This window comes from Balearica regulorum, chromosome 1 (assembly GCF_011004875.1).
Source record: "Balearica regulorum gibbericeps isolate bBalReg1 chromosome 1, bBalReg1.pri, whole genome shotgun sequence".
NCBI lineage: Eukaryota > Metazoa > Chordata > Aves > Gruiformes > Gruidae > Balearica > Balearica regulorum.
The window spans coordinates 29,848,109-29,875,248 of record NC_046184.1 but is presented as its reverse complement, the minus strand read 5'-3'; the positions used below and the strand labels follow the sequence as shown (position 1 = coordinate 29,875,248).

General features: G+C 40.1%; 1 protein-coding gene across 5 annotated transcripts in view; it reads right to left on the bottom strand.

Annotated features, from left to right (window-relative positions):
- Positions 1-26,608, bottom strand: part of GPR85 (G protein-coupled receptor 85) — a 62,826-nt gene extending 36,218 nt beyond the window's left edge. For 2 of the 5 annotated variants that reach the window (XR_012833821.1, XR_012833824.1), the window contains exon 1: positions 25,433-26,608. Coding sequence is in view for 3 of the 5 variants with exons in the window: in XM_075744084.1 (XP_075600199.1) it covers positions 22,475-23,587 (1,113 nt within the window). In the remaining 2 variants the exon portion in view is untranslated. Of the gene's footprint in view, positions 1-19,840; positions 23,779-24,894; positions 24,976-25,432 lie in introns of those variants that run through there. The other 3 variants (XM_075744084.1, XM_075744075.1, XM_010313211.2) reach the window with 3 other exon arrangements.
- Between the last annotated feature and the right edge of the window lie 532 nt (positions 26,609-27,140).

Sequence of the window (27,140 nt, the reverse complement as noted above, 5' to 3'; positions counted from 1 at the left end):
GCCAGGACTCGATGGAAAGCAACAACCTCTCCCCTGTCACTGATCTCTGACAGCCACTGCCAAGACCGGGAATCAGAACCAGAATTCCTCCTGTGGCAGTTGTAATACTGTATTTAGTACTGAACTGCTGCCACTCTGCATTAAGCTTGACCTAAACATACATAACGGAGTGGGCCTGAGAATGATGCAGACACTTCATCTGTGAGTCTTGACTGGGTAAAGGCATGAGATAAACACTAAATTTTTCAGTCCGGGCAGTATGATTGAAGTTTGAATATTGCACATGGATATGCACAATGTTAGCATCACTGATTTTTTTTTTTATCATCACAAATATACACAAAATGTAGGTGTTGACAGATCTACTGTTGCCTAAGGAGCCAGGCATAGGTTTGAGGGCTGCACCATTAAGATGAAGTGCTTCAGTTCCACAGAAGTCCCATGTCAGGTGCCCACATGCTATGTGGGTCTGGGCATTAGCACCTTCCCGAGTCACACGGGATGCCCGTGCCAGTTTTGTGGGTATAGTTCAGCAGGGAGCTGAACCTAGCTCTACACCCTAGACTAACACTCCCTCAGATGCACTTCCCTCTGCTTTAATTCTGTGTTCAGCAGTCGCTTGTTGAAACATCAGGATTCCCAGATTTTGGCTACTGTCTTTTGTGCTGAGCAAAAAGCTACGTTACCTGTACAGTACTGCTGTAAATTTATAGCTTGCAGAGCTTGGTGAAATCTTTTGGGATAAAAGGTCCTCTGTAAATGCAGGTATTTTATTAGTACACAAGGGAAAATATATTGTAGTAGTAAGTAAATATCTGCAGGGTGCTAAGCAAAAGTTAACTGTCACTGCCAGTGAAACTAGGACAGTGACAAATGGCCTGAAAGAGATACTTTAAGGGCAACAGCAGATGCTTTAAAGCTGGATGAAGCACTGAAAACAGACACTTGAACCCTTTTGTTTTATAGAGTCTTTCTTATATACCTGAGTGAAGCCACCAAGAGGGTGATATGCTTGTTTCTCCCTCAGAATCCTCACGGCAAAGGAGCATCAAGCATTTACCACAAAATAGTTTGTACCAACGGCAGGGGAAGAGGAGCCAAAGGCCTATATGTAAAAGAGAACCCACTAAAGATATTTGAGATTGTGGGAATTTTTTCCAGCAGAGGTAGAACTGGTGGCTGAGAACTGGGATAGTTTTGTAGAGTGTAAATCATAAATTGTCCTTTGTGGTTTTGCCATCTAATGTCTCTATTCAAAAATGTATTGGCTATAAGTAAATTAGATAAGGATACAGCATCTAGTATTGTGACAACGTTTTCTTGTGGAGGCCAAACCTCTCTCATCAACTAAAGGCTTTGCCAGAATTGCTACTATATTTAATGAACCAGAAAATAATATACAGCCAGGTTAATATTCTTCCAAAAACTTCTATTATAGGCCACTGCTAGGGGAAAGGACACTGTATTAGTGACATGTGGCAGGAGGTCAATTACTGTGCAAAGTCATTTCACCAGGTAATATTTAGTGTTCAAAACTTCACCTGGCTCACACTGATTGGAAGGCAGCCTGCATGTGAAATGCCCCGGAAAATGCAGAGCTGTTTGCAGTGCGTTACTGCATCACAAATGTTACCTTTTGCATTTTTGCTATTTCCAAGCTAACAAATCACCAGCTAAACACATGGTGATGGCTTTGCCCTTTTAGCTATAATAATGTGTTCTTCAAACCTCAACAATGCCCTCCCTAGGGACTAATTTAATGGAGAAATTTAATTATGATTTTCCCCCATCCTCATTTTTGCAAGGTGGTGCACTTCTAGACTTAGTGCTGAAATATTATGGAAAAATACAGTTTCCCCTGGAATGGTGGCTTGACTAGACATGTGAAATATTAAATGGTTTAGGACATTTTGTTCTAATGAGATTAGAAAATAATTCTGCTGATACAAATGATTAAAGCAGGGTATGATAAACATACGGTTCAGATAAGCACCAAGACTCTAAGATGATTATCTAATCTGACCTTCTGTTTCTTTTGTTCACCTGGCACTGCATAGCAGTAATAGCAATGATAGGCCAAGTCATGGCATCTTTTCTTTAATTTAGACTGTGCTTACAAGCTTTTACTATTGCAGAACCACTCACTCCAACAGGGCTGCAGCATGAAGACACTACATTCCTAACCCTCCCTGTAAACACCCCAACCCACCAAGGGATTTTGGTAGAGTCACTGTTTCATTGGCCTTTCTGCTGATCTATACCAAGCTGATCTTTCAGCTAAATAAATTCTTTTTTTCCCTGGATAGGATTAAGCAATACCCTCAAATAAAACAGTTCCTCTAGCCTTTCAGGCTTAATAGTCTTTTCATAAGTTTCTTTTAAGTGCTGCTGTGGGCTGCTCTAAATCTTGATTAATTTTTCAGCACTTACCCAGCCAGAAATTGGTCACAGTATTCTGCTGGCAGTCACATCCGTACCAAATGTGCAAATGAGACAATCTCCTTACTCCTCTTCTACATGGTTTTGTTTAAATACTGAAGGATTTCATTTGGCCCCTTCAGCCACACTTGTGCCCTGGGAACTGATGTCTGACTGATTACCAGGACAGTAAGTCATCATGGGAGTGATTGCTCATTAGTACAGAACTCCCGATCTTTAAGTATGAGCCAATAAACTGAACAGAAAAGCATATTGTTTGCTTGTGCCTGCTCAAAAACACAGTTCAAGTTGTATCAGTGACCTGTCAGCCTCATTTTTTACTGCTCCCTCAATCCCTGTAAACTTTCTCAATCATGTTTTTTGTTTTTTTCTTCCAGGTCACTGATAAAAAAATGAAACCAAGAACAAATCCAAGAACAAATCTGTGAAGGTGGCAGTAAAAATTTTTCTATTTGATGAGGCTTCAGAGTCTACAGTTTCATGCTGTCAGTACTTAGATTTCAATAGCTTTAATCTATATCCTGTTTCTTAAGCAGAAAGTTGTACAAGTCTAGGTCAAATGATATACCAAAGTGTAAGTATGTTACATCTCCAATATTGCTTTTAACAATTACATTTGTAATTTAGTCAGAAGTACTGAAGTGTAGGTCAATTAAAACTTTTCTTCATTGGGATTAATCATTCATTAATCCTATCGTGAATCCCATCATTGGGATTAATTATTTTCTAGGTTTTTCCAGCTGTTCCTTTATTTAACCTGATATACCAGGCTAATCAGTTTGTAACTTCAGTAAAACTTCAGAAGTATTCACCCAGCATAAACTCTTTTTGCAAACAGTGGTCCAAGATTATCAGCAATGATTTTGGAGTTTATCAGGTAGGCTATAACCTAGGGCACACGCCTCTTAGCAAAGAGCTATAATCACTAGGCTCTAATGTCAAATTCCTTCATGCTTGCTTTCCTTTTCATTTCATCAGTCTCACAGCACTGTTTAAACAATGACTTAAACAGCTTATTCCATAGTCTCATCTTGGGGCATGGGATGAAGGAATTGAAGGTTTGAATTCACTCAAACTGAGGAGGGAGTGAATTATCAGATCTCTAATCATCCCCAGAGCCCTGTTTGAAAAGAATCAGCCTTCCTCAGGAGAGGATTTTGTGCTCTGGAACTTGACAGCACAAGAGAGCCTTGGGACAGGAGGTCAGAAGTGTTTCTGTGCCCATTCTCACTCACCAGCAAGCTCTTACTTTGCTCAGTTTGTAGGCTTTCTCAGTTGCCCACTGGGTAGGCAACTTCTTCCCCTTAATTTGATATACTCTCTAAGGATATATGTTGCCACTCCTCTGAATCAACAAGTAGGAAATAGTTGCCTTATCTTTAGGCATTCCAGTGCCTAAATTATGGTCATCTCGATCGTCATTTTGGTCCTCTACTTGGTATTATTGAAGTCAAGGGTAAAGAGCCATTCACTTTGCTGGCAGTGTGCCTAGATGATAGTCCACATCCTCAGCTGTATATTGATTTCACTAGCATCAGAGGACCAATGAAAAATAAAGACTTGCTCTTAACCTATATCAGGTAAATATTCAAATAATTGTTCTCTTTTTTTTTCTAAATAATGCCATTCTATTTTAAAGAAAAGTTGTAAACTCTTCTAAATTGCATTGAGATGTTACTAATCTTTCATCTCATGTGTCACTGAAGTGTTGCATACCCATATTTCCTAGTAAAATGAAAGTATAATTTAATAACTATACTTAAAATTGTACTTAATTTTGGTGTGTTGGGGATCTCAAGATTAAATTCAGCAGGGCCAATTCAATTAGATATACTGTAGACCTCAGGGAAGATGCCAGCTTCTGGAGAACATCATAGTTATTTATCACTATGAGCCACATCATGTCCTCTGAGTTAGCTAAATACATACACAGAGCTGGACTTAAACTGAGGACAAGACCTTCTGCTCCTTTAATGATTAGGCAATGATAACAATGCTATCGGTGAGAAAGCTTAACTTAAAACAAATTTGACAATCCAAATCTAGAAAGGAACACTTTAAAGATTTTATATCTGAAGGTATTTAAACTAGAAACAATCCTAAAGATCTCAAGTAAAAAACCTGGCATCCACCAAAATGTGGCTGGATTATAGAGATAATTGTATAAACAATAGGAAGAAACAAAGTAAGACCTGCAGTGATTTCTGATCACTGGTTTCTACTTTAGCAATTTTATCTGGAAGGACACTCAGAAATAAGTTTAAACTTTTTTCAGTGTATCTGTACACCGAATATAAAATGCTGTGCACCTTGGGAGGTGAAGAGCTCTTCACCTTGGAAAGAGAAGAGCTTCCATCTAGAGTTTTAAGATTCATTATTAATGAAAGAGTGAAATAAGTAAACTTTTGAATGCTGTATAGGAAATTTAGATTTTCTAACAACATTGATGCAAAAATAAACACCTCAGATCCTTCTGATCTATTTCTATTTTAGGACAGGAATGGAGGGACCAATCTGCTTCGTAAGTTATCTTCCAAAAGCAGCCCTAATCCATGGCCCTAAATTCAGAGCCTATCTCCTACCTAACCACGACATGTGCTCCACAAACTTTGTATTCCGACTTTATTCCAACTTGCATTCTGTGAGAAGGAAAATATATTTGAAATCCTGCTTCTGTGTCATTTTACAAAAGAAAGTATTGGGGAAATTCAGTTTGTTAAGGGAAAAGCAGCTTTTAAGAGTCTTTGATACACGCATACGCAGATCAGCCAAGCTGACCCATGCTATCCATTTGGATCTGAAGTGAAATTAAAACATGTTATTAAACTTGTTCATCTGCACTAAGGATGAAACCTGCTAATTATTATTAGCTTTATTATATACTGCAATGTTGGCATCAGTATTTCATAACTAGCCTCACAGGGTAAAATGTATAATCACTTCTTTTTCTTCACTACTTCCACAGCAGTCAACTGCCTGAGACATTTACATGAATTTAAATCTTGTAGTGCCAAGCTGTTTTTTATTCCCTGAGCAATGGAGAGAGGACAGTACAATTTCTGTGTTATTATTTACTTTGGATATCCTTTCCCATATATGTATCAGTCCTGCTAACTTTTATGTACATAATTATATGTTTGCAGCTGAACAATTCTTTATCTCACTGTGGCTAAGATTACTAATGCTCTTATTTGATGTTTTTAAAATTTTTAGTACTCTAAATTCAGTTTATGAAATCTCTTCAGAATTTCCCACTATTTCTAGAAGCTTACTTCACTGCATGCTTATTATTAGCAGGATAGAAAAAAAAAATTGTTTTGCAACTTTTCTTCCTTTCTTCATGATACCTTTTGGCTTCATTCATTGCCCCCCAAAACCACGGGGAAGCTCTCACTGGCTTAAATAGGTACTAGATCAAGCCCCGAGTGAATCATTCAGGAGTTCTGTTTCTATGATCAGACATTGACTTGCCAGGGGACCACTGCTTCCCTTTTCTTGCCATTTCTGTTTGTTGCAATCCATTCCCCTTAGTCTACTGGTATTCAGATAACCTTTCTTTCAACTACAGTAACACAAGTCATTTATTCCCAAGTCATTATTTCAGTTCTTTTCAAACATTGGCAGCTACTATCCTGATAATACTGAATTGCACTATGAATTCCTCGCAGGAGGAAGAGCCCCAGGCACCGGTACAGGCTGGGGGCTGACTGGCTGGCAAGCTGCTTTGCAGAAAAGGCCCTTGGGATCCTGGTGGACCCAAATTGAACATGGGCCAGCAGCAATAAGCCCCTGTGGCAAAGAAGACCAACAGCATCCAAGGCTGCTCTAGGAGCAGCATTGCCAGCAGGTTGATGGAAGTGATCCTTCCCTTCTTCTCAGCACTGGTGAGACACGTCTGGAGTGCTGGGTCCAGCACTGGGCTCCCCAGTAACAGAGAGACATGGACATATGGGAGAGAGTCCAGCAAAGGGCCACAAAGATAATTAAGGGCTTGGATCATCTGACATATGGGGAGAGGCTGAAAGAGCTGGGACTGCTTAAGGAGGGATCTTACGAGTGTGTACAAATGCCTGACTGGGGGAGTAAAGAAGACAGAATCAGACTCTTCTCAGTGACAGGATGAGAGGCAATGGGCACAAACAGAGAAATACCACAGCAAATACCACTTAAAAATAAGAAAAAAACTTCCTTATTGTGAGGGTCAAACACTGGAACAGATTGCCCAAACAGGTTGTGGACCTTCCATCCTTGGAAGCACTCAAAACCTGACTGGATGTAGCCCTGAACAACCTCCTCTAGCTGACCCTTCTTTGAGCAGGTGTTTGGACTAGGTGATCTCCAGAAGTCCCTTCTAACCTCAGCTTTTCCATCATTCACCTTAACAGAAAAATACTGGGTGGAGAAGGTATTGCAATGTGGTTCTTACATCCTTGAATCCAATTATGTGCACGTGTATTACTGAGAATAATATCTGCTATTGGAAATATCAGCAATGATGAGTTGTTACTGGTGATAGGCTGTATTTGCAAGATTAGGCCCTTCATAAAACCAAGAAATTTACTTCTAACAAGCCCATGCTTTCAATTAAGGGTTGTGGGTTGTTCTTTAACAGAGCTTAGTACAGGACTGCATTCTATATACACTTCACTGGTTAGACAGGTTTGATGGAAGGAGGAATCAATAATTTAAGTTCTTTTAAAAATATGCATAAGTACATCACAGAGAATATCAAAACTTCAGGGGAAAGGTGATATTATTATTTAATGCCTTGTTGATGAGGTTTATTTTGGTAAGCTCTTGACAGCACAAGGTAACATATCATCTTTGCGTTGACACAAACACTATCAAAATGTGAAAGGATGCATAGCAGAAAAAGATCTGCATCTAAAATAGATTTTTGAGAGAGCAAATTATTTTTCTCCTTCCCAATAGCTTGTTGATTTTTCTTTGTTACAATGCTGCCAACACCTTTAAGCAAAATTGAAAAGCATTTTTGTTATTGTATGTCATTCTTTCCAGGTCTGTTTAAAATTCTCAATTTATTTCCGCCTTCCATTCAATGCTGAAAAATATTTGTAGGCATTTGTGATGGGGATGAATGTCTTTATATTTCCATTGCTTTTGCAGTATAGCTGCTTTCATTACTCATTGCACTGTGTGCACTGTGCTATTCATTTTTACATTGCAGATCAAGGCCGCCTTCTGTTTTTCTCCTTTACGTCCTTTGTTTGGTTTGCAATGAGAGTGATTCCGAGAGCTCCAGAGGGCAGTGTTGTGCTGAAAGCCTCGGTTCTCTGGGCTCTGCCTGGATACTTTTTGGGCACCAGGAGGCTGAATGTTATTTACTCACATGCAGACTTGCTTAAATGGCTTAAGTCTTAATTCCACAATGGCCTTGGATATACACATTTTATGACTGGGGTCCTTGCAACAAACAAATTAACTGTGCTTGAGCACATAATATGATCTTCAAGGTTTTTCAAATGCTGAGTTAGATTAAATCAATTAAAATAAATTCTCAGTCATCTTAAATAATGCTGTGCCAGATTCACCAAGCAGGCTCAATGGCTTGGAATATTAATTTCCCTGCTTGTGTCACATGGGGGAAAAGGAGGAAAGAAATAATCCCAACGAGGGTGCAAGGCAATGCTGTTTCCCTTCTCCCTCAGGAGTTCTGCAAAGGAGCAGCAGTTTTCAGTTCCAATTAAGGCCTCACAGGAGCACACCAAGAGAGGCTGCAGGGGAAGTATCAAATCACACACCTCCTTCAAGTATGGCCTCCTATACATTCTCTCTGCCTTGTCATGCCCTCAGTGGAGTGTACACCAGAATTGCTAGCTGGCCTGGAAAAAACAGGATCACCAGGTCCAACTGCCACTGACCCCCATACTCCTTGAGAACTTTCTGGCTGCATTTGTCTCATTTTTAAAGCACATTTCACATTTCCTCCTAAACCAAAGACATCTTGGCTGTGTCTAAACTGACCTCTCCATGCACAGAATGGCTACTAATGAATGGTTACATTCCAGCAGCCTTCAAACCACCATACTCTCCCACCCAGACCCATGCGCCTACCTGCCCATGCATTTCTTCTGCTCCTTGCCCCAAGACCCCTATGTCTCCTGTAGTCTGTTCACATCATCTCTGTTCCCTGAACATCCACACTGCTCCCACGTACTCTGCCTCCTGACACTATAATTTCTGTCATCTGTTTGTCCCCTTCTTTCACACTGAAAACCAATGTCCATCTCCTTCCTCCCATTGCAGTTCCTCCCTTTGCCAACCCTGCATGGCCCATGGTTTATTCCTTCCTTGGTCCTCACAGACAAGTTTTGCTGCTCAGTGTGCTGTTTGGGTTAGAGGTATAAGCAATGACAACATAGGTATGAGTATCCTGACTAGTCAACCAGTTGGCTAAGGACATGCCCATGCTTATGAGTATAGAAGCACTGGGTCACCCCCTCAGACTGTGGAAATCATCTTGTGAGCTGGGTGTGGCTTACAGCCATAGCTTGAACTGTTTGGATGCGAGCCTGCATGCAGGAGGAGGCTTTCAAGGGCCGGTATGCCACCTTTCAACCATGCCCTTCAAGCAGTAGCAATGGGACAAGCATAACCATAGCATGGCTTGGACCCACCACAGGTATCCTAGAATACCAGTCAGTCTGGATTCTTTGCTAAATGATATGTGTAGGAATGTACTATAAGGTGGTCATTGTGAGCTGAGGCAAGGACCTATGATGGAAGAACAATGGTCATGGAACATTTTCCACTTTAGGTTGCTCTTGAGCCTCCATACCACTGACGTGCTCAGGACATGAATTTGTATTTGCTGAATTTTCGTTGAATAGGGACAAATATGGAAATATGGCTGAGTTCTGTAGTTGTTGCCCTCCAAGAACACAATGTCTCAAGGCTGTAGCAACTGGAAAAGGAGAAAGGAAATAATTGACAAAGAGCGGGGCAGTACTTGTGCAGAGGAAGTGGTGATAGGACAATTGTAGTCGAAATACCTAATACCTATACCTCCAGTAGCAAAATATTACAAGTCAGCATTCTTCATGTGAGTGCTGGCAGAAGTCTCTGCCCTATGGAACTACTAAATTACATGCGGATTTTGAGGATCTGCAAGAAGGCAGGGTCACTTGCACCCATACTGGTGACATGGGTGTCCCATGGGTATCCACAAGAGCCTCACTGGCAGGAACAGCTATTGACAGGCTGCTCAGCAGTGCCTCTAAATGAAGCAAATTTGCAACATGCTCATGAGACTGTTAGAAATACATCACTCTTTAAACTGCTCATACAGCAGAGGGAGGCTTTGCTATTAGCTCTCTTGATAAACATATCCCCAGATTCGTGACTTGAAGACAGCGATGTGGTCCATGCTGAGAAAAGGGAGTGGAAAAGAAAATATTGCCATCTGCTTGTGTAGAAGTTTAAATTCATGCACCAGCTCTCCTGCACAGATAAAGAAGAATGAGTCTTCCCTTTTCGTTACATTCAGTCTTGAGAGTGAGGCAGTGTTCTCACAGAGACACCTGAAGAAAGACTGAAAGAGTGTTCACCATCAAGCCTCAGGCTCTGATTTAGGTGCCTACAATGAGTCTCCACAATTCAGAGAATCTCTCTCCAAACCTATCAATCAAACCATCAATCTGTTTGCTGAAGCTCCCCTGACAGCCAAAGGAACCTAGATTGCTCTAGGTCCCCCAAGGGACACACCTAGCGTCCAAGGTGTTACTATTCCCATAAGGTCATTAGGTATCACCCAGGTTTTGTAGGTTTGGGTTTAAACATTGTATTGCTATGATTGGGTGTCAAATATTAAGGTATTAAAATAACATTGCTAAAATCCACCTAACTGATGACAGCATTACAGAAGTATTAGAAAAAAATCAGGTATCAATACTTGTTTTTATTTATAACATCTTGTGGTAACCCAGATATGGAATTGCCCAGACAACTGTGACTTAATCATGTGTAACTGCCAGCTTGCATTTTTGCAGGCACATCTACCCTGACAAAAGCTTTTAATATTTAAAATCATGCAGATTATCTATTCAGCCCTCAGAAAACTCATTGTGATGAATTCAGTATCTCAGTTTCAGGCACTTCAACTGCTGACACCTTTCTTCAGGCTATGGAGAGACTTTATTAATTGTACTAAAAATCCTGTGCAAACATTTTAAAAATATTATTTAGTACTCAGTAAAATATTTTTTTATTTGAGTATGTTACCATCTATCAATGTTGTCACGAGTCTGTAGATCTCAGAAGTGTTTTTTAACTCTCCTTTTAAAATGTATTTTTATTCTAAGAGCCTCTGTTTATGCAAATTTATCAGTCATGTCTACTCAGAAATGCTTATATCATATCTGAGGTCAGGAATTCAGCTGTATTTAAATTATATGCCAGATGGATGGGCAATGCATACATTTCAGTTCTTTGACAACTTAATGAACATATCTCTTGGCAAGATGAGGTTATCTGAACATCCCAAATCATCTGTCACAGTTGTCTCCAAACTTTTGGGCTGCAGCCTACTGTCAGCAACGAAAGCTGACCACCACACTGTCTCATCAACCTTTAACTGAAAAAATTCTAACAATTATTTGCTTGCCTAGGGCGGCTGTGGGCATCTTACCATGGCCTTGTCAATTACAGGGGGTAAATCCTGATTTAGAACAAGTTTCAGAAATCTAGAAGCATTACATAATTAAGTCTCTCATCCTTCAAGTAAGTTATATTATTAGCTATTTTATTCATCTGGCAAACTATGCAGAAAAAAGTTTTCAACCACATTTTCGAGCTGACCACTAATATGGTCCCCTTATTTTTGGAAGACTCTCTGGAAATACTGATGGCCCTAATGTTAAAGAGTGGTCAGGAAATAGAACTTTTCTTTGCAGAATATTTTCAGTTTCTCAGGAAGGAAAAGTCTGAAAAGTGAAAGTTGAAATTTCCTGCAGAAAGCCAAGACTTGGCAAAACAAATGAAATATAGAACATTTTTGATCAGTTTTACCATCTTTACATCTACCATATTAACATAATCAATACCTATGGGTGCTGCATTCCCTTGGAAATTGATTCACTGGTATCTTAAACTGGGAATCCAAAATGTCCTTGGATTGCTTAAAATTAGTGGATAGCTGAAAAGTTGGCATATACGAATCACCCAAGGTCACCCATGCAATGATGTTAGTGGCAAAGCTGCAATGAGAACCTGGAAGTTACTGGCTTTCATCCTAATGGTCACTTCACCAGACCAAGATACCACCATTATGGGAGATAATGATAATAAAATACTGCAGTGCTCTCAAATTGCACAGAAACTGCACTTGCACTGTTCTGAAAAGCTATCATTCAGTCTGAAAGTTATCAAAATTGCTGGGCCAACATACTCTAAATACATAGTGTCACTTATGAAGAACATGTAGTTTTTCTTAGTAGAGTAACATTACAAAAAAAGCAAGAGAAAGAATATGGAAGTAGAACAGAAAATCCTGTTAAAATGTTAAGAAGGGAAGAATGGTAAATAATGGATACTATTCAGTCTTTCTTCAAGCTCCTACTGAACTCATAGGTAATACTGGCTACAACAGGCTGAGAGCACTGTGACCACAGTTGCCCAGATCTCACTCACTAATGTTGGAATCCTTTAGCATTGCTTCCTTTTGCCATGGGTTAGCACGTCATTGATACACAGAACTTCTACTAGACAACAGCAACCTGTTCCTGTCTGGATGATCCTCACTGTTGGCTCTTGCCATTCTCCTGCAACACAGCTGCTCTGTGCGTCTTCGTCCCTCCCATTCCCTGACTGATGTCATTCCACTTTCTTGTTATTGTCATCCTTTCCATCTTGCCCAGAGTCCTCCATTTCCTGGAATCTCAAATCCACATCTCCCCACTTTACTCCAAGGAGATTCATCCAAATTTGGTCTTTCTGCCAGCCTTTCCTTCAGCTATCCTCATATCCCACTACCCTTTCCAATATCCAGTCCTGTCCCTCATCCACTCCTTTGCTGGTTTCATCACCTTCTTCTGTCCTCTGTCTCCTCCCATAACAATTCAGGCACTATGCAGTCTCTTCCTTAATTAAAAAAAAAAAAAAAAAAAGGAGGGGGTCTGTATCCCACTTATTTTGGCAATTATTCCTCCATCTTATTCTACCTCTCCTTTTTAAGCTCACTGACTGCAATTGCTACCTGGAGTCAATCTCCCTGGCTTTCACCAATTGTTTTCATTGAGCCTTACTTTCAACATGACCTCTAATGATCTCTTTCTCCCTACTGCTGTGAATAAGTAGTTATCTTCTGTTCCTCCTTCAGCTTTGATGCAACTTCATTCTGCTCGTCTTGGCCTATCATCTTTCGTCCGTTATCAAGAGGTTCCAATCTGCTCATGTTGACAGGCTATCACTGACAATTATCACTGACAATTAGATTTTCAGGAAACAGCCTTTGTACTTTTTTCCAAGCTGCTCTTCTCTTCTGAGAATCCATCCCCTTGTTGTTTTTCAATTCTTTTAAAACTTCCATTTTCAATCATCTCTCTCCCCTCAAAAAAAACCCCAAACAAAACCCCACGAACAAAACCAACCAACCAAAAAACCTGAATATGCTGGGATCTCCTTGCCCATCATGCTTATCAACACTGTCTCCTAATTTCCTTAGAATCCCACTTGTCTGTACCCATCTCATGTTATCTTTTCATTGTTTGCTTTTAGACAGAGGCTGCTTTTTCACAGAACCTAATACAAAGGGGTACTTGTCTATTAAGAGGCTATTAAACAACATGGTTATATAAATTACAATAACAGTTCAGATGTCATTGCTGTAAGCATAATATGAAGACCTTGACATAAAGAAAACAGAACTAAAAAGCTTAAGAATGTGAACTGGGCCTGAAAAACTCATTTCTTAGACATGCTGGGCATACATGAAAGGTATACATCCATTGTATGGCATACAACCATTGTCTTTAGAAATTAAGGTTGATACATAGAATCCTGCCTTCACTGAGAGCAATAGGCATTTTATTACTAATTTCAGTATGGTCAAGGCTTTTCCATCTGAGTCTCATACACGCTTTTTCAATATTTGCAAAGAAGCAGTCAAGTAGAATATATATATATAACAATAACATTTCATAGTTATAATCAGTGACTAGAAATTATCTTGACAGCTTGGTTTCCAATTCTGTATGAGGTTTGAATGCTAAGTCTGACAATACCCAGGTACCAAAGCCAAGTTTAATGGATCACATACATGACTTAAGAAAACATTGTTTGGTTGGGGTTTTGTTTGTTTGTTTGTTGTTTGGTTTGGTTTGTTGGGGTTTTTTTGTGGTAGCTAGCTTTACAGTCTCTTCTGAACTTTAAATGAATAAATTATTTAGCAGCCAGCACTTGTCCTTAGATGGCATAACTTAGATGTCAATACCACCCAAAGCATCCACATTTGCCAAACCTGTCTTGCATGAAATGGAATGAGGCTATTTGCATAAGGAAAATGTCAAAGCAGGAAATTAACCCCTTCAGGGATTTCATATAATCAAGTATTTCAATAATTGTTATTGTATCAGCATTTATGTAATGATGCCAAAGCATCATAATATTTCCACCAATACTGTGTTTACCAGTTAGACTGGCGGTCTTCCTGGTTGGGAGGGGGGAATGGACTTTTCTGTGATACTGCCTTTAAGTTAGCACACTGAGAAGCAAATTTAACATGAAATTTTAATACAAAAGATACAAAATTGAATTGTTTTCTCAAATACAAAAGGATACAACAAATCTCAGCTTTTGTGACAATGTGGCTCTTAGAGGAAGGTCATCTATATAGAAGAGTCTCCACAAACAATGGTGTCTGTCTTTCTGAAGATGTACATTGGAATGAGAGACTAAATGCTGACTGGGGCAGACTATTTGAGCCACTTGTGTGCGTATATGCTAACTACACTGAAATACAAGAGTGTCTGAGAGATGTGGTAAAACTGTGAGGGGCTTCCACACCTATCTCCATCCTCATGAAATTCCTCACACCAATTTTGGGCCGAAAAGGATTTGCTCAACCCATTCATTCCCTTTACGTGCACTTCTTTCCACCTTTAAGAAGAGATACCACTTACAGAAAGCACTAAAAGAAAAACAAGTTTCAAAAAGTTGACTGTGACAAAACAATCCATCTGGAGTAAATCCTTAGGCTGCCGAATTTAGTGAATATTACTACCATACAAGGTGCTTGGGGCTGGAACCACCCTGTAATGTGCACTGGTTCCAGTCTGCCCCTATGTAAAGTAGTGGGGATAAGGACTCAGCTGCAGTAGTACACCCCCACCTTACTGTAGATGCTCTTACCACCACTTAGGAACTTACAAGGAAGTTTACAAATTAGTCCAAAAGCACTATTTACAACTATTAGCATAGGAAGCTATTACTAAATGTCCCTCACTTTCCTTGTATCTGATTTTATACTTACTTATTATACACTAGTGTGATACTCTGTGCCCTCTACCACGGCTTGAGCTGTCCCTACTTGGTATCAACTACACTATATTATCTTAGAGAGTCTGAGAAAAGTATATATATACACATTATATATGTACATATACACTCCCTCTTGAAACCAATCAAAAGATTGCTTTTGCACCTAGACTATAACAGAGACTACATTTAAAGTCCTGCTATGCCACGCTCTCACTGAGAACTAGTCAAGTAAAAAACATGAACACTTAAATAAATTATCAAGAGATCTTATACTCTTTATTGAGACAAGTTTCCACAAAAGAAGAAATTTTTTCTTGAGTAGGGATTGCAGGAACTGAGCCAAAATTACAAAGATTACATATCAAATGGTATGCTACTTTCTTTTTCTTTTTTGCTTTATGCCCATCTTGCTATAGCTATGACTGAATGTGTTAATCAAAATCCTATAGAACTGTACTCATTTGTGTGTGTGTTTACTTTCCATTTACATAATCATCTTACAAAAGGAGCACTTCTCCTTTCTGCTAGATGTCTTACAATGTAATTTAAAGTTGCAGTTACCAAAATATCCTATTCTACCAGTCCCACCACTATCGATTCTAGTGCCCAGTCATTACCATAAATTATTATACAGGAGCTAAATATACATTTCCAGTCTTCATGATGTCCAAACAGTCCTACAGTCAGAGAAATCAAATGTTCCCTGCACTGTGCCCTAATAATCTGCATTGAGTGTTTTGGATCAAATAGGAGAAATTTCCAAAGCTTAAGGACCTTCACAGAGAATTCAGGAAACAAGTAATTGTAGAGTGTCTTAATTTCAAAAATAGGATTTGTGTGTCTGTAACACAGGAAATGCTTATGGAAATGAGCAAGCACATACACTCATATATATCTCCATAATCAGTACAAAGCTACAAATATGTTTTACTATTAAATATGTATTCTAAAGAATACACAAACTTGATTAAGCATAAAATCAAATGTTCAACTGGTATGGGTAGGATGGAATGGAGTAGCTGAGATGGCATGTGTTTTCCAAAAAAACCCCCCCCAAATCAAGAATAAAACAGATCTCAGTCACTTCTGAGGGGCCAACAGGGCATGAAATACCAACCAGCTCACAAAAACCATTTACCTCTGAGCCTCTGCTTCTTCTATTACTTCTTCTGTTTTGAGAAGACAAGCATGTATCACCTGTCTGTAGCCTACAAATGCTGTCTAGGCATTTCTTATCTCTGCTCATTGCTGAATTTCATCCGTTGTTAGTACTCAGGGTATGCACCACCAAAGTCCTACTTAGACTCAACAAGAAGTGGGTCACAGGCTTGTGGTGGGCCAGTTCCATGGGAGGTGGTTTCACTATGGGACAACAGTAGGATTGTAACTGGATCATAAACAGGAGTGAAAACTTCATTGTATCGTACAACCTGCTGCTTAGAGTAGTCATGAAGTATCTGTGCCACCCTCTTAAACTATCTCAAGGACCCAATCCGCCAAAATTATTACAGTGCACAACTTTCTATTTTTAGCAATTTCTTCAATTTGCGTAAGGATGGTAGCGTGCCTGAGTTTGATGGTTATAGAATGAAAATAAAAGGGCTCAGGAAATGCTGTAGTTGCTGGTGGCATAAGAATTGTATCTATGCTGCATACATACACTGGCAAAAGTAGGCAAGCTGATTGATAGATTATAACCATGCAGAAAATGCAATGCATATACGATAACATTCTTCATTGCAAAGATAACCTTAAGAGATGTATTTCTGGCTATTCTTTCTTTCCCCTCCAACATACTTGTTTTTCAGAGTTTGCCTTTGCATTCCTAAAATTGAAACTTTAACATTCCACAGAAATAACAGAAAGAATGAACTGTAAGCACATGATTGGTTTTTTGCATCATAAGCGATCGTCTACATTCTTCAACCATAACCTTTGTCGATTTATTTAAAATGTGACTACAACGTCACCTATTGATAACATAATAATTGAAATTCAAATGAATCATTTCATACTTGGGATTTTTAATTCCACATTACAGTAGAACTTGTCTTAGCCAACCAATGAAGGGATGAAAAAAATATACATCTTTAAATTGCTCTTTAACGAAGGTGAAGTCAACTTTTTGTGAATTAGCACAGGGATAATTTTGAATAATCTCTGGAGATGGTAATTTGCCTAATATTTGGAGAAGTTTTGTTGTAGCTAATGCAGAGTTTGTTGAAGATTATATCAGATGAATTCTGGTTTTGTATCTCTTGTGCTTATTAAATACAAAGCATAGTACAAAAACTGTGATGCGAAGAATAAGTCTCTCACTGGGCTGCATCAGCCAACTCACTGTCTAAACACATTGTTCTTTAAATGCATCAGGTACATAACATCACTGAGTACTGAAAATGGCAATAATTGTTTTGTTATCTAAATGTTATGAAACGTATGGACAACTAACTGCAATTATTTTATTTCAAATAGCCGAAGATTGTTGTTACATATTTGTTTTTTAGACTATTAAAAAATCTAAATTATTTACTGTGGCACTCCTCTGATCATCATATACTTATGTAATTACACAGTTCAGCTGAACAAAAAACAACACAGAAACTCTCCACTATTTATATTGAGCAATCTTTAAAATTCATCCTTCTTTTTCCACGCTGGCTAGTTGAAGACTTTATCCATTTAAATGGACAGCTTCATCATATTTTTTTCTAAATATAAAGCATGAGCTATTTTCAGGCCACTCAAGGAAAGTCATGGTGTGTAATATCAAACTCTTTGATTTGTTGCTGGCATATGCATTGCAAAATGTCATCTTGTCCAGTTTTTAATGGTCATGGCCAGAGAATGCTTATGATCATTACTGATTTTGATCACTGATTTATTCACACTTAAAATCACTTCAGTAAACAAAAGCAAAGAACATATATTGGATTTTAGTTTTGAAGAACAGTATCTCAGACTGCACCTTCTCTTTTCTCTGAAAAGTCAATCAGATTAGTAGTGTGCACTTATACAGCTCTCAATGAATATAAACCAGGAGGAAGTTGTCTATGTGGTATGCAGAATTGTACAGTCAACTCTCGGTTGTCTGTGGGTGTGTAACCCAGGTTGCAGATTAGCAGTGCTATGCTAAAACAAAGCAGAAAAAAGGAAAAACACCCACCATTTTTCTTTGAATTTCTGATCTCACTTTTTACTTCAGCTTAACTTCATTCCTCGATAAATGTAATAAACACAGGAAGTTCTTATCTAATGTGCATATGCTTTGTATTACCTATGTTTTAGCTTTATGCAGGTTAATCTACTCCATTTCTGTTTTCAATAATTGAGAGCTGACTGTGTAACTATGAAGGAGCCCAGCAACCCACAGTTTTATTCGACATTTGCTAAAAACCAATTGTTTGTCAAAATACCTCTCTAATTCACCTCAAAAATCACGAGAGGTCCCTTTTACTTTTTTTTTTAAACCCATGAGAAATAACAGCTTGCTGCAATACTGGACTCCTATTAATATAAGTAAAACGTTCACATGCTTGAAAGGCAAAGGAAAGACAATACAAGTGAACAAACTCAATACGCTTACAAAGAGATAGATACAGTGGACGACTCTGCCCCCAAGGGCTAGAGACTGATGGAAAGCCATTTTGTAATAATATTTTGTAGCTGTACCAAACCCAGCATTAATTAGCCAATTAATTAGCATTAATTGGCTAACTGTACATTTTATTAATTTAGAGGGTCATTAGCATTGAATATGCTTTAAAAAAATCATATGCTCTTGGGCAACACAACAATAACCCCTTCTTTATGAAGGGCTTGGGAGAGGGGAAGTTGTTTCCTGCTGCCCCCTCCCCATTCCCATTTTTCTCTGCATAACCTAGATAGCGTCTATTTTGTGACCAAAGCCAAAAGTGTGCTAGCCAAGCATCATGGAATGACAATTCCATGAACTACAAAGGCAGCTGGAAGCAACTGGCGGTGTCTGTCTGTCGTCAGGGAGGGAACCCAGACACTGAAAAACCTTGGGAAGCTGCTGCAGGAGCTTATCTGCTGGGGATGAGGGATGGCTGAGACACTTCTTAAGGAGCAGGAGAAATATAAGACTCAGTATATGAAACATTTAATCTCAAAGAAGGATTGATGGAGAGGCAGCCAAAGGGCCAGTGGGGCAACAGAGGGCAGGAAAGCAACAGGTGCAGACAGCCTTTTCTCCAGGGAATCTGTTCTTTTTCTTTTTTTCTGCCACCATGAAAATTAAAACTACTAATTTCACATTACCCATGAGCATTAAAGATCAATGCAGATATAAAATAGTGTGATATTCTTTGCTATTCTGAGAAGAAAAGAGTAAACTAGCAGCCCTGTACTATAGCTTTGGCAACAGCTTAACTCCTGTACTAATAAAATGAAAGCAAAAGGCTTTCCACATTGTGACACAACAGTGTACCGGATTGAAATAAATCCTCTTGCTCCTTTGAATTTATACCCTAATACATTGGGTTTGGCATGCTAACTAGGATCAAAATGACACTGATGACAAAACCTGCAAGCACTGCTTTAATTCATGTATACATATAATTATTGTAGGAATCTCTCTAAACTACTTGACATCCTGTGCCAGTGAGTTCCACTGAGTAATAAGTGCATAAAACGTTACTTCATGTTGCCTTTTAATTCACTGAACATCCCCTTGTTCTTCTAACATTGGAGAAAATAAAAGGAAATACTTTGGTCACAAGACTTCTTACTGGAATAATTATAAAAATTCACTTTAAAAAAAGTACCTCTCCTCTGTCAGGTTGTAATACAGTTGTGTATTTTCCAGTTAGCCAAAGGAATTATATTCATATCAAAAGAAAAACATTTAGCAAAATATTTGCTTTCAGACTTGTTTACTGTTTATTTTTTTAATTTACATCAGTTACTGCTTGCAAAACTTCCAGGGAAATAATTTTAATTTTTTTTTTTCTTTTCCCACTGCATAGTAAATACAGCCTTCTTAGTATTTCAGAAGCATAGTACTATAGAAATGTAAGGGCCTGCTTCTGCTCCAAATGAAGTTAATGGGAAAACACCAACTGACTTTATTAGGAGTTAGGTCAGGCCCCAAATTTGCAGCTTTTGAAGTTTCATAGTTGAAAATTTTCTGGCTAATCTTCAGAACCGACTACTTCTACAACTATAACACTATTTACAACTTTATTTATATGTACTTCTTTATTACAATATGTAATATCAATGTTCCTTGTAAAGGTTACTATGTTATAGAAATTAGACTGAAGTTATTGCCAATCAACCTTTTAATAAACTTAAGTGGGATAACTTTCAGAATTTTTCTCCACATATGATTCAGTTTTTATTCACTCTTACTGTCTTTGACAATTGCTTAACTACCTTAATTTCAAAGCCTTTTTCAGTGTAATAAAAAAGTCCTTTTGGTAGAAGTTTATTGGTCCCGTTTCAAATTACGTTCTGAAACATTCTTGTACTGATGAGGACTCATTATTTTAGCAATTTTTCTGTTTCAACACAGTATATAAAGCCATGCCTCTCAACCAATCAACCTCAGTATAAAAGTGTAAGTGAGGTCAAACAGATTGCTCACTAAATCTTTGATCAAGTTGTCTGATCACATATAGACACAACTCTCTGAATTGTTGCATATGTTGTATAATGTTATCATACAAATTTAAGCATTTCCATTATTGACTGCTGCTTGTGTATGTATATATTAACTTGCTGGTCATAAAACTACAACAAAGGACAAGATATACCAATACTGAATTAAGACCTCTAGTCTTGTCTCCAAAAATTAAGAAAAATACATGTTCTTTATGATTGACCAACTCATGATGTTGTGCTTCAAATATACACATTTTCCAAAATTAAACTGTGAAGTTAATGTCAAATACTGTGTTGTAACTTTAAATATAACTGACATATTAGAACAGATAGATGGGTAATTATGATAAACTACACAATAGTGCTACTGTAGATAATATCATTTATCAATCCTGTGGTCCCCATCATTCATGCATTTACAGTTTGGGAATACAGTGACTGCAAAGGATAATAATTCATAATGGCTACATTCTCAGTACTTCATGCTAGCTCACTAGACAAAATAAAAAAGGTTAATTGTATAACTGGAAAAATGTAAAATTTTATTCCAAGAAAATTAACAAGCTACACAGGTAAATTTTGGCAAATGCAACTTTATATTGAAATCCACACATCTGTATCTTAAAGAAGGAAAGACTCACAGACTCTAATGTTTTTCTAAAATACTAAGAAATCATATTATATGCTTTCACAAGATAAAACTTAAATAATTTAAAACAACCAATACACCAAAATGTGCAGAAAATATAAACAAGACTGTGCCTTCAGTAGAATAAATGCTTCACAAATTGTGCAAGATATCATACTAAGGCTGCGGTCTCCCCATGACAGCTGTCTTAAAATATAAACATACATCAACTGCCTGTGTTTCTCAGAACAAACTAGAAAGGGCGGCACACCTAGAAAAAAATCATATCATCCCAGTGATGTGCATACTGATTTTGGGAACCATTGGAGTAAAAAGGAAAAAAGAGGACTAAGTGATCTTTCATGCACTCCCAAATGACTGACCAGAGTTATTGATTCAATTTTCCTTGCTTATTTGCTTCAATGCTAAACAAAATGGAAGATACTAGATAACCCTTTAAGGCAACATGTGTTTATTCTGTATAATTATAACTGTTCAATTATGACTGGATATTATCATTAACGTTGCCTAACAGACTGATATCTAGCTTTTTAAAAAATATAAATAAGAGTCTATTAAACTTTATACCAAATCAGCAAAAACCACAGAATACAGTTAAATGTTAGTAATTTCACTGTTAAGGAAAATGGTATTTAGAAAGAGTAATATATTTGGAAAAAAAAGTAAAGTCTAAATCTGAACAAAAATACTGCTTTGGAATGCTCCCCAAAACTTACTCACAAGGCAAACAGATTTGTAAGTGTGATAATCCAATAATGCATGGCACATCTTTAATCAGTTACAGTACTTGAGTCCCCAGTTTTCAGTCTTTGCAAAACAATAATTGTATGAAATGTTTTAAAGGTCTTCAGATGTCTAAAATTAGTTTTATCAACACATTAACCTCATATCAACTTAATTTATTAATATGTCCAATGCTAATCTTTTTGATGGTCTTATTTTATGTAGTGATATACACAGCATTTAGCACTGATACTTAGCACCTGCTACTTTCATAATCTAGATTTCAACCACATAAAGGAATTCAGGGCAGTAGTTCAGTCCTTTGTTCTTAATTACAAACCTTCAGCAGTGGTCAGCAGGAACATGTTTAGGTTTAAAACAGGATTAGAGGTGAGCTATTGCAAAGACTGCAGAATGTTGCCCAAATCCTTACAACTGCTGACATCCCATTCTTGATTTTCTTCTCAAGACATGGCTACAGGCCACAATTGCTTAGCAGAGAATGGTAGTGTTTCACAAGGCTAAAGATTTACAGATGCTCCCTCATATAACACAGTAAGGTTCCCTTGGTAACCTGGATTTTCTGCAGTAAAGAAGGGTTGTGCTGAAACAGCGCCTCAGCTCCCTGTTGGAGAAAATGCAGACAAAAGGATTGATTCCAGCTTGGGCAAAACTCATCCAGACAGCGGCCGTTAGAAATCCCCCTGGTACTACAGGCCCTCTTGCAAAAACTCTCCAGTAACAGGCTACCAAATAGGGACCCCACAAGGTCAGAAAGAGGAATGTCATGATGTAGAACATTCTGCTGATTCTCTTCTCCATTTTGAACTCATCTAAAACCAGTAGCCTTCTCCTGCCTGTGGTGTTCGCGTTTTGCCTGATTCCCAACAAGGTTGGAGGTGTGGGACCCCTTCCAAATCCAGCCAGCCAATTAGCAGCTGCTTGACCACTCGCTCCAGGACCATGAAAAGTCCAGTTCTGGCTCACTGCTGCAACAAACTGGACTGGCTTCATTTTCCTGCGATCGTGAACAAAAAATATCAGCTTGAGGTAGACAAGCTGTGTGGCTAGGAGGATAAGGGCAAGAAGAAGCATAAATCCCAAGGAATCATTAGCCCTGAAGGAACGATGCTGGAAAGTGCATTGGTCTTCCTCCCTAATGAACGAGTAGGTGCCCACATCTAAAACTGGGGGGAAAGCCATGGCTACAGAGAGGGTCCACACCATACAGATAACGGCCAAACAAGTCCAGAAGGTCAGCCTTTTCGTATAAAAACGGTGGTGGGCAATAGCTAAGTATCTTGTGACGCTTATGCAGAATAACATGAAAGCAGTGTGAAAGCAGGACAAAACCCCCAAAAAGGCAATCACTTTGCAAGTAAGAGTCCCATACGTCCAGGTAGAGCCATTTTTTACAGAGGTGAAAACAAATGGGAAACAAATTGCAGATCTGAGGATATCTGAGCAGCAAAGATCCAACAGGAAGTAGTAAGGAGCTCTATGCAAGGTCTTATCTTTGACTAGCAAAATGGAGATCAGAAGGTTACCCACCACACTGACTCCTATTATGAAACCCAGTGAAGTCAGTTTCAGAAAAGCTGTTAAAGGAGAGAGATTTTGTAAAATGTTGTCAGCTGCATGGCTGTAGTTCGCCATAGATGGATGGATGATATGTATATTGCCTCAGTCAAGTCTCATGATCTATATATAAGAACAAGGAAAAAATAGATCCATACATCTTACTGAAAATGTAATCCACAAACAGAACTGATCTTGTGTCTAGTCATACAGTACATCCTCTTCGTTCTGATTTGTCATGCCATCAAAATATCTGAAAAAAAATCGAGCTATCAGTTCTTAAGTTAACAAGAAATGATGTGAGAAAGTGCTAACAAAGATGTTAATTTATGGAGAACCAAATGAAGTTGTAAATTTGAGTACTATTGTTTGTTTTTAAAAATCATGAGGCTTTTTTTTATACTTACTGTTTAGCATGATTGATTATTGGCATTTCATAGATTTGGCTTGTTAGTTTCAGAACTGACCGGTGCCCCTTATATTTGGTAGCATATATAATTTTACAGTTAAAGCCTCAGAGATTTTATGAATCAAAAGATTCCCAGTTTGCAAGCCCAAGAGTTAATCACTGACATATTTTTAAAAAATCCCCAAAGACTCCTGATATTTTGACATTACCTACATTTATTTTATGGCTACAGTATTTGTCAATGTTTTAGAGGCAGCTGCTGTGTTGATACGGATCACACCCAAAGAAACCCTGCAGAATTTATGTTTTTTAACCCAAGTCACCAAAGCACATTAATCACACTGTGTTAGTTCATGCACATTGTAAGAGAAACAGTATTCATTATCCCCCTCCCTTCTTCCTATAAACCATAATTTTATCATTTAGGCTTTCAAATAAACAGGTATGTCAGACAGTCGATAGCACTATGCTTGAGGGTCTCCCCCCCCCCCCCCGCTTTATCTTTAAAAGATGGCTATAGTATGTTCATGGTCAGGCAAATCTTTAAAGCCTCAACATAATTAATAATAAGCAACGGTCAGTGTAAATACTGTGCAAAAATAGGCAACACACCCAAGATATAATGCCCATCCTTTCGGGAGGGCTGGTTTCGGTTATGCTTAAATAAACATATAATAAATTGATTTTTCCAGCTAATTAGGGCTTCGCGATTCCCACTAATCCTCCCAGTGAATCATACCGGAACACATTTCATGCAATAAAATAAAATAAATTAAAGAACTGTCTGCTGCTGCTGGGGGGGTGGGGGTTTGTTTGTTTGTTTTTTTGGGGTTTTTTTCTCCCTCCAGAGCCAGGGACAGGAGCCACAGCAGGCATGATCAGGCTCCTTGGTTATTCACACGAAGTGTTTCCTATGCCACCTCGGGTGTACAAAGGATATTCCCACTGAATCCCAGCAAAATCCTTCCATTCTTACCGTCCACAAAAGAGCCTGATTGCTGCTGTGTAAACAGAGGCTGATCAGATCATGGCATCGTTTTAAAACCATGAAATCAGGCTCCCCCTCCCCCCTCCCGCCAGCCCCGCCGCTTCCCCTCCTCTGTGGAGCTGTCCCCGCCGCGCGGCCGGCCCTACCTCCGCGCGCACACACACACACTCACACACACACACACACACACACACACACACACACACTCTCACACACTCACACAGACACACTCACAGACACCCGCTCCCCCCCACGCACGGCCATGCAGGGCTGGACTGCGCCGCGCTGCAAGGGAGCCCGGGTGCCGCTGCCTGGCAGCCGCATCTGCCGGAGCCATGCGAGAGCCTCCCGCGGCGGGGAGCTCGGGAGAGCGGAAGAGGCATTGTCTGCGAACACTTCCATCATGCCGCTTCTTTAGAAATCACCCCCCCAGACCCGCTACCTGAGGGGGGCAGCCCTCCCCACACGCACCTGCAGCTGCGGCAGCCCTCGGCACCCCCCGACTCCCCAGCCCCTCTCCTCCTACCTGTTGGTGCCGGAGATCCCTACATGCCAGAGCTGCTCCTTCCCGCCGACCGAGGGCTGCTTTATCCTGGCGGTCTTTTAGAACCTCTTTTGTTTTCCTCCGCCGTCTTTCATTCTTCTTTCTCCCAATCCTTTCCTTTTTCTTTATTTTTTCTTTCCTTTTTTTTTTTTTTTTTTTTTCCCCTCGGTACCTTGACTGAGAACCCAGTCAGTGGCTCGGCCGGCGCATGCTCACTGCGCCTCCTCCCTGCGCGCCGAGCCCCGTCCTCCCCTGTCGCAGCGGCACAATCTCTCCCAGTAACGCAGCGGCGGCGGCCGCCTCAATGAGGGCAAGGCAGCCTCAGTGGCGGCGGCAGCTGCTGCTGTCTCAATGAGGGCAAGGCAACCTCCGCGGCAGCAGCAGTCTCCTCAGTGGTGGGCAGGCAGCCTCAGCGGCAGCAGCCTCCCCAATGAGGGGAAGGCAGCCTCAGCAGCAGCGGCAGCCTCCTCAGTGAGGGGAAGGCAGCCTCCGGGCAGCACGTTCCCATTGCGATGCATAGCCGAGCTGGAGTTATTGGCGAGCCTGGGCAAGCAAGCTTGAGGAAAGGGAGGGGGAGGAATTAGGTCCTGCGATCCTTGTTTATGCCTTTGAACTCCCCCTCCCGCCCCTTTCGCTTAAAATGGGGGCTAGGAAGCGGCCGCCGTGGTGCACGTCGCAGCCTGTCAGGAGAGGGACCAGGCGGTTTCTTCAGCTGTCGCTGCTCGGATCCTCCCGCTCGAGGCTCGTTTTCTTTCCTGCCGATTCCCACCCGGTGAATTCCTTCTTCCTAACCCCTGAGCCAGGCAGAGCTCCTTAAGGAGTACCGTGGTTCGGGGAAGGCGTATTTGCCGCGGGGCCGTTAGGACACCGCGCCTTCCGCCTCACAGCCACTAAAGCGGCTTCTCGGCGTTCAGCCCAAAGCCGGCGCAGAACTGCCAGTGCGCTGCATGGCGACAGTGATGAATTTTAATGTAAGCCTGTTCCGTCCGTAGCAGGGCCAGCATTTCTCCTCAGCGCGCAGGGCGAGAGCGGTGACAGTGGCAGTCGCCGCGGAGCAGTGCCCAAGCCGTAAACCGGTGGGGATCGATACCGAGCCGCCCCGATGATGTCATGGGGGCCGGTGGGCCGAGGCGGCGGCGCCGTGAGGCGGCCTGTGGCCTGGGCCGCCGCAGGGGCCTCTCGCCGGCCCCCGCGCCCGCTGGCCTCGACCCTGGCTGGGTAAATCCAGGAGGAAACGGGAAGGGTTCGGGTAGAACTCGAAAGAGCACGTCCCTCCACCCTCCCACCTCTTCAGTTTTCTATGGAAGTTTATTCGGGAGAGGCAGGAGCATAAAGAAAGGCTTGCCCCAAAAGTAATTTGTTTTGGCCGCGAGGCAGTGGAGGAACAGATTATTTTGGGTCGAGAGATTTGGATTCTGAAAAACTTCTTCACTGGGAGCTTCTGCTCAAGTCAGAATAAATCTTTCTGGGGGATAGATTTATGGGGTTCATTCATAATGTGTGTCACATCTTTGAGACCGTTAGTAGACTACTGGCATTTTTTAAGGCTATTGTCAAAGTTTGGGTTCATCTTTTTTTGGCACTTGCTGAAAGTCATTGGAATTGGTGGCCAAACCACAAAATTAGCTTCAGTAACAGTCTGATCAGGCCCAAAGGTCTGCAGCTGCTGGAAAATACAATTCTTTAAAAC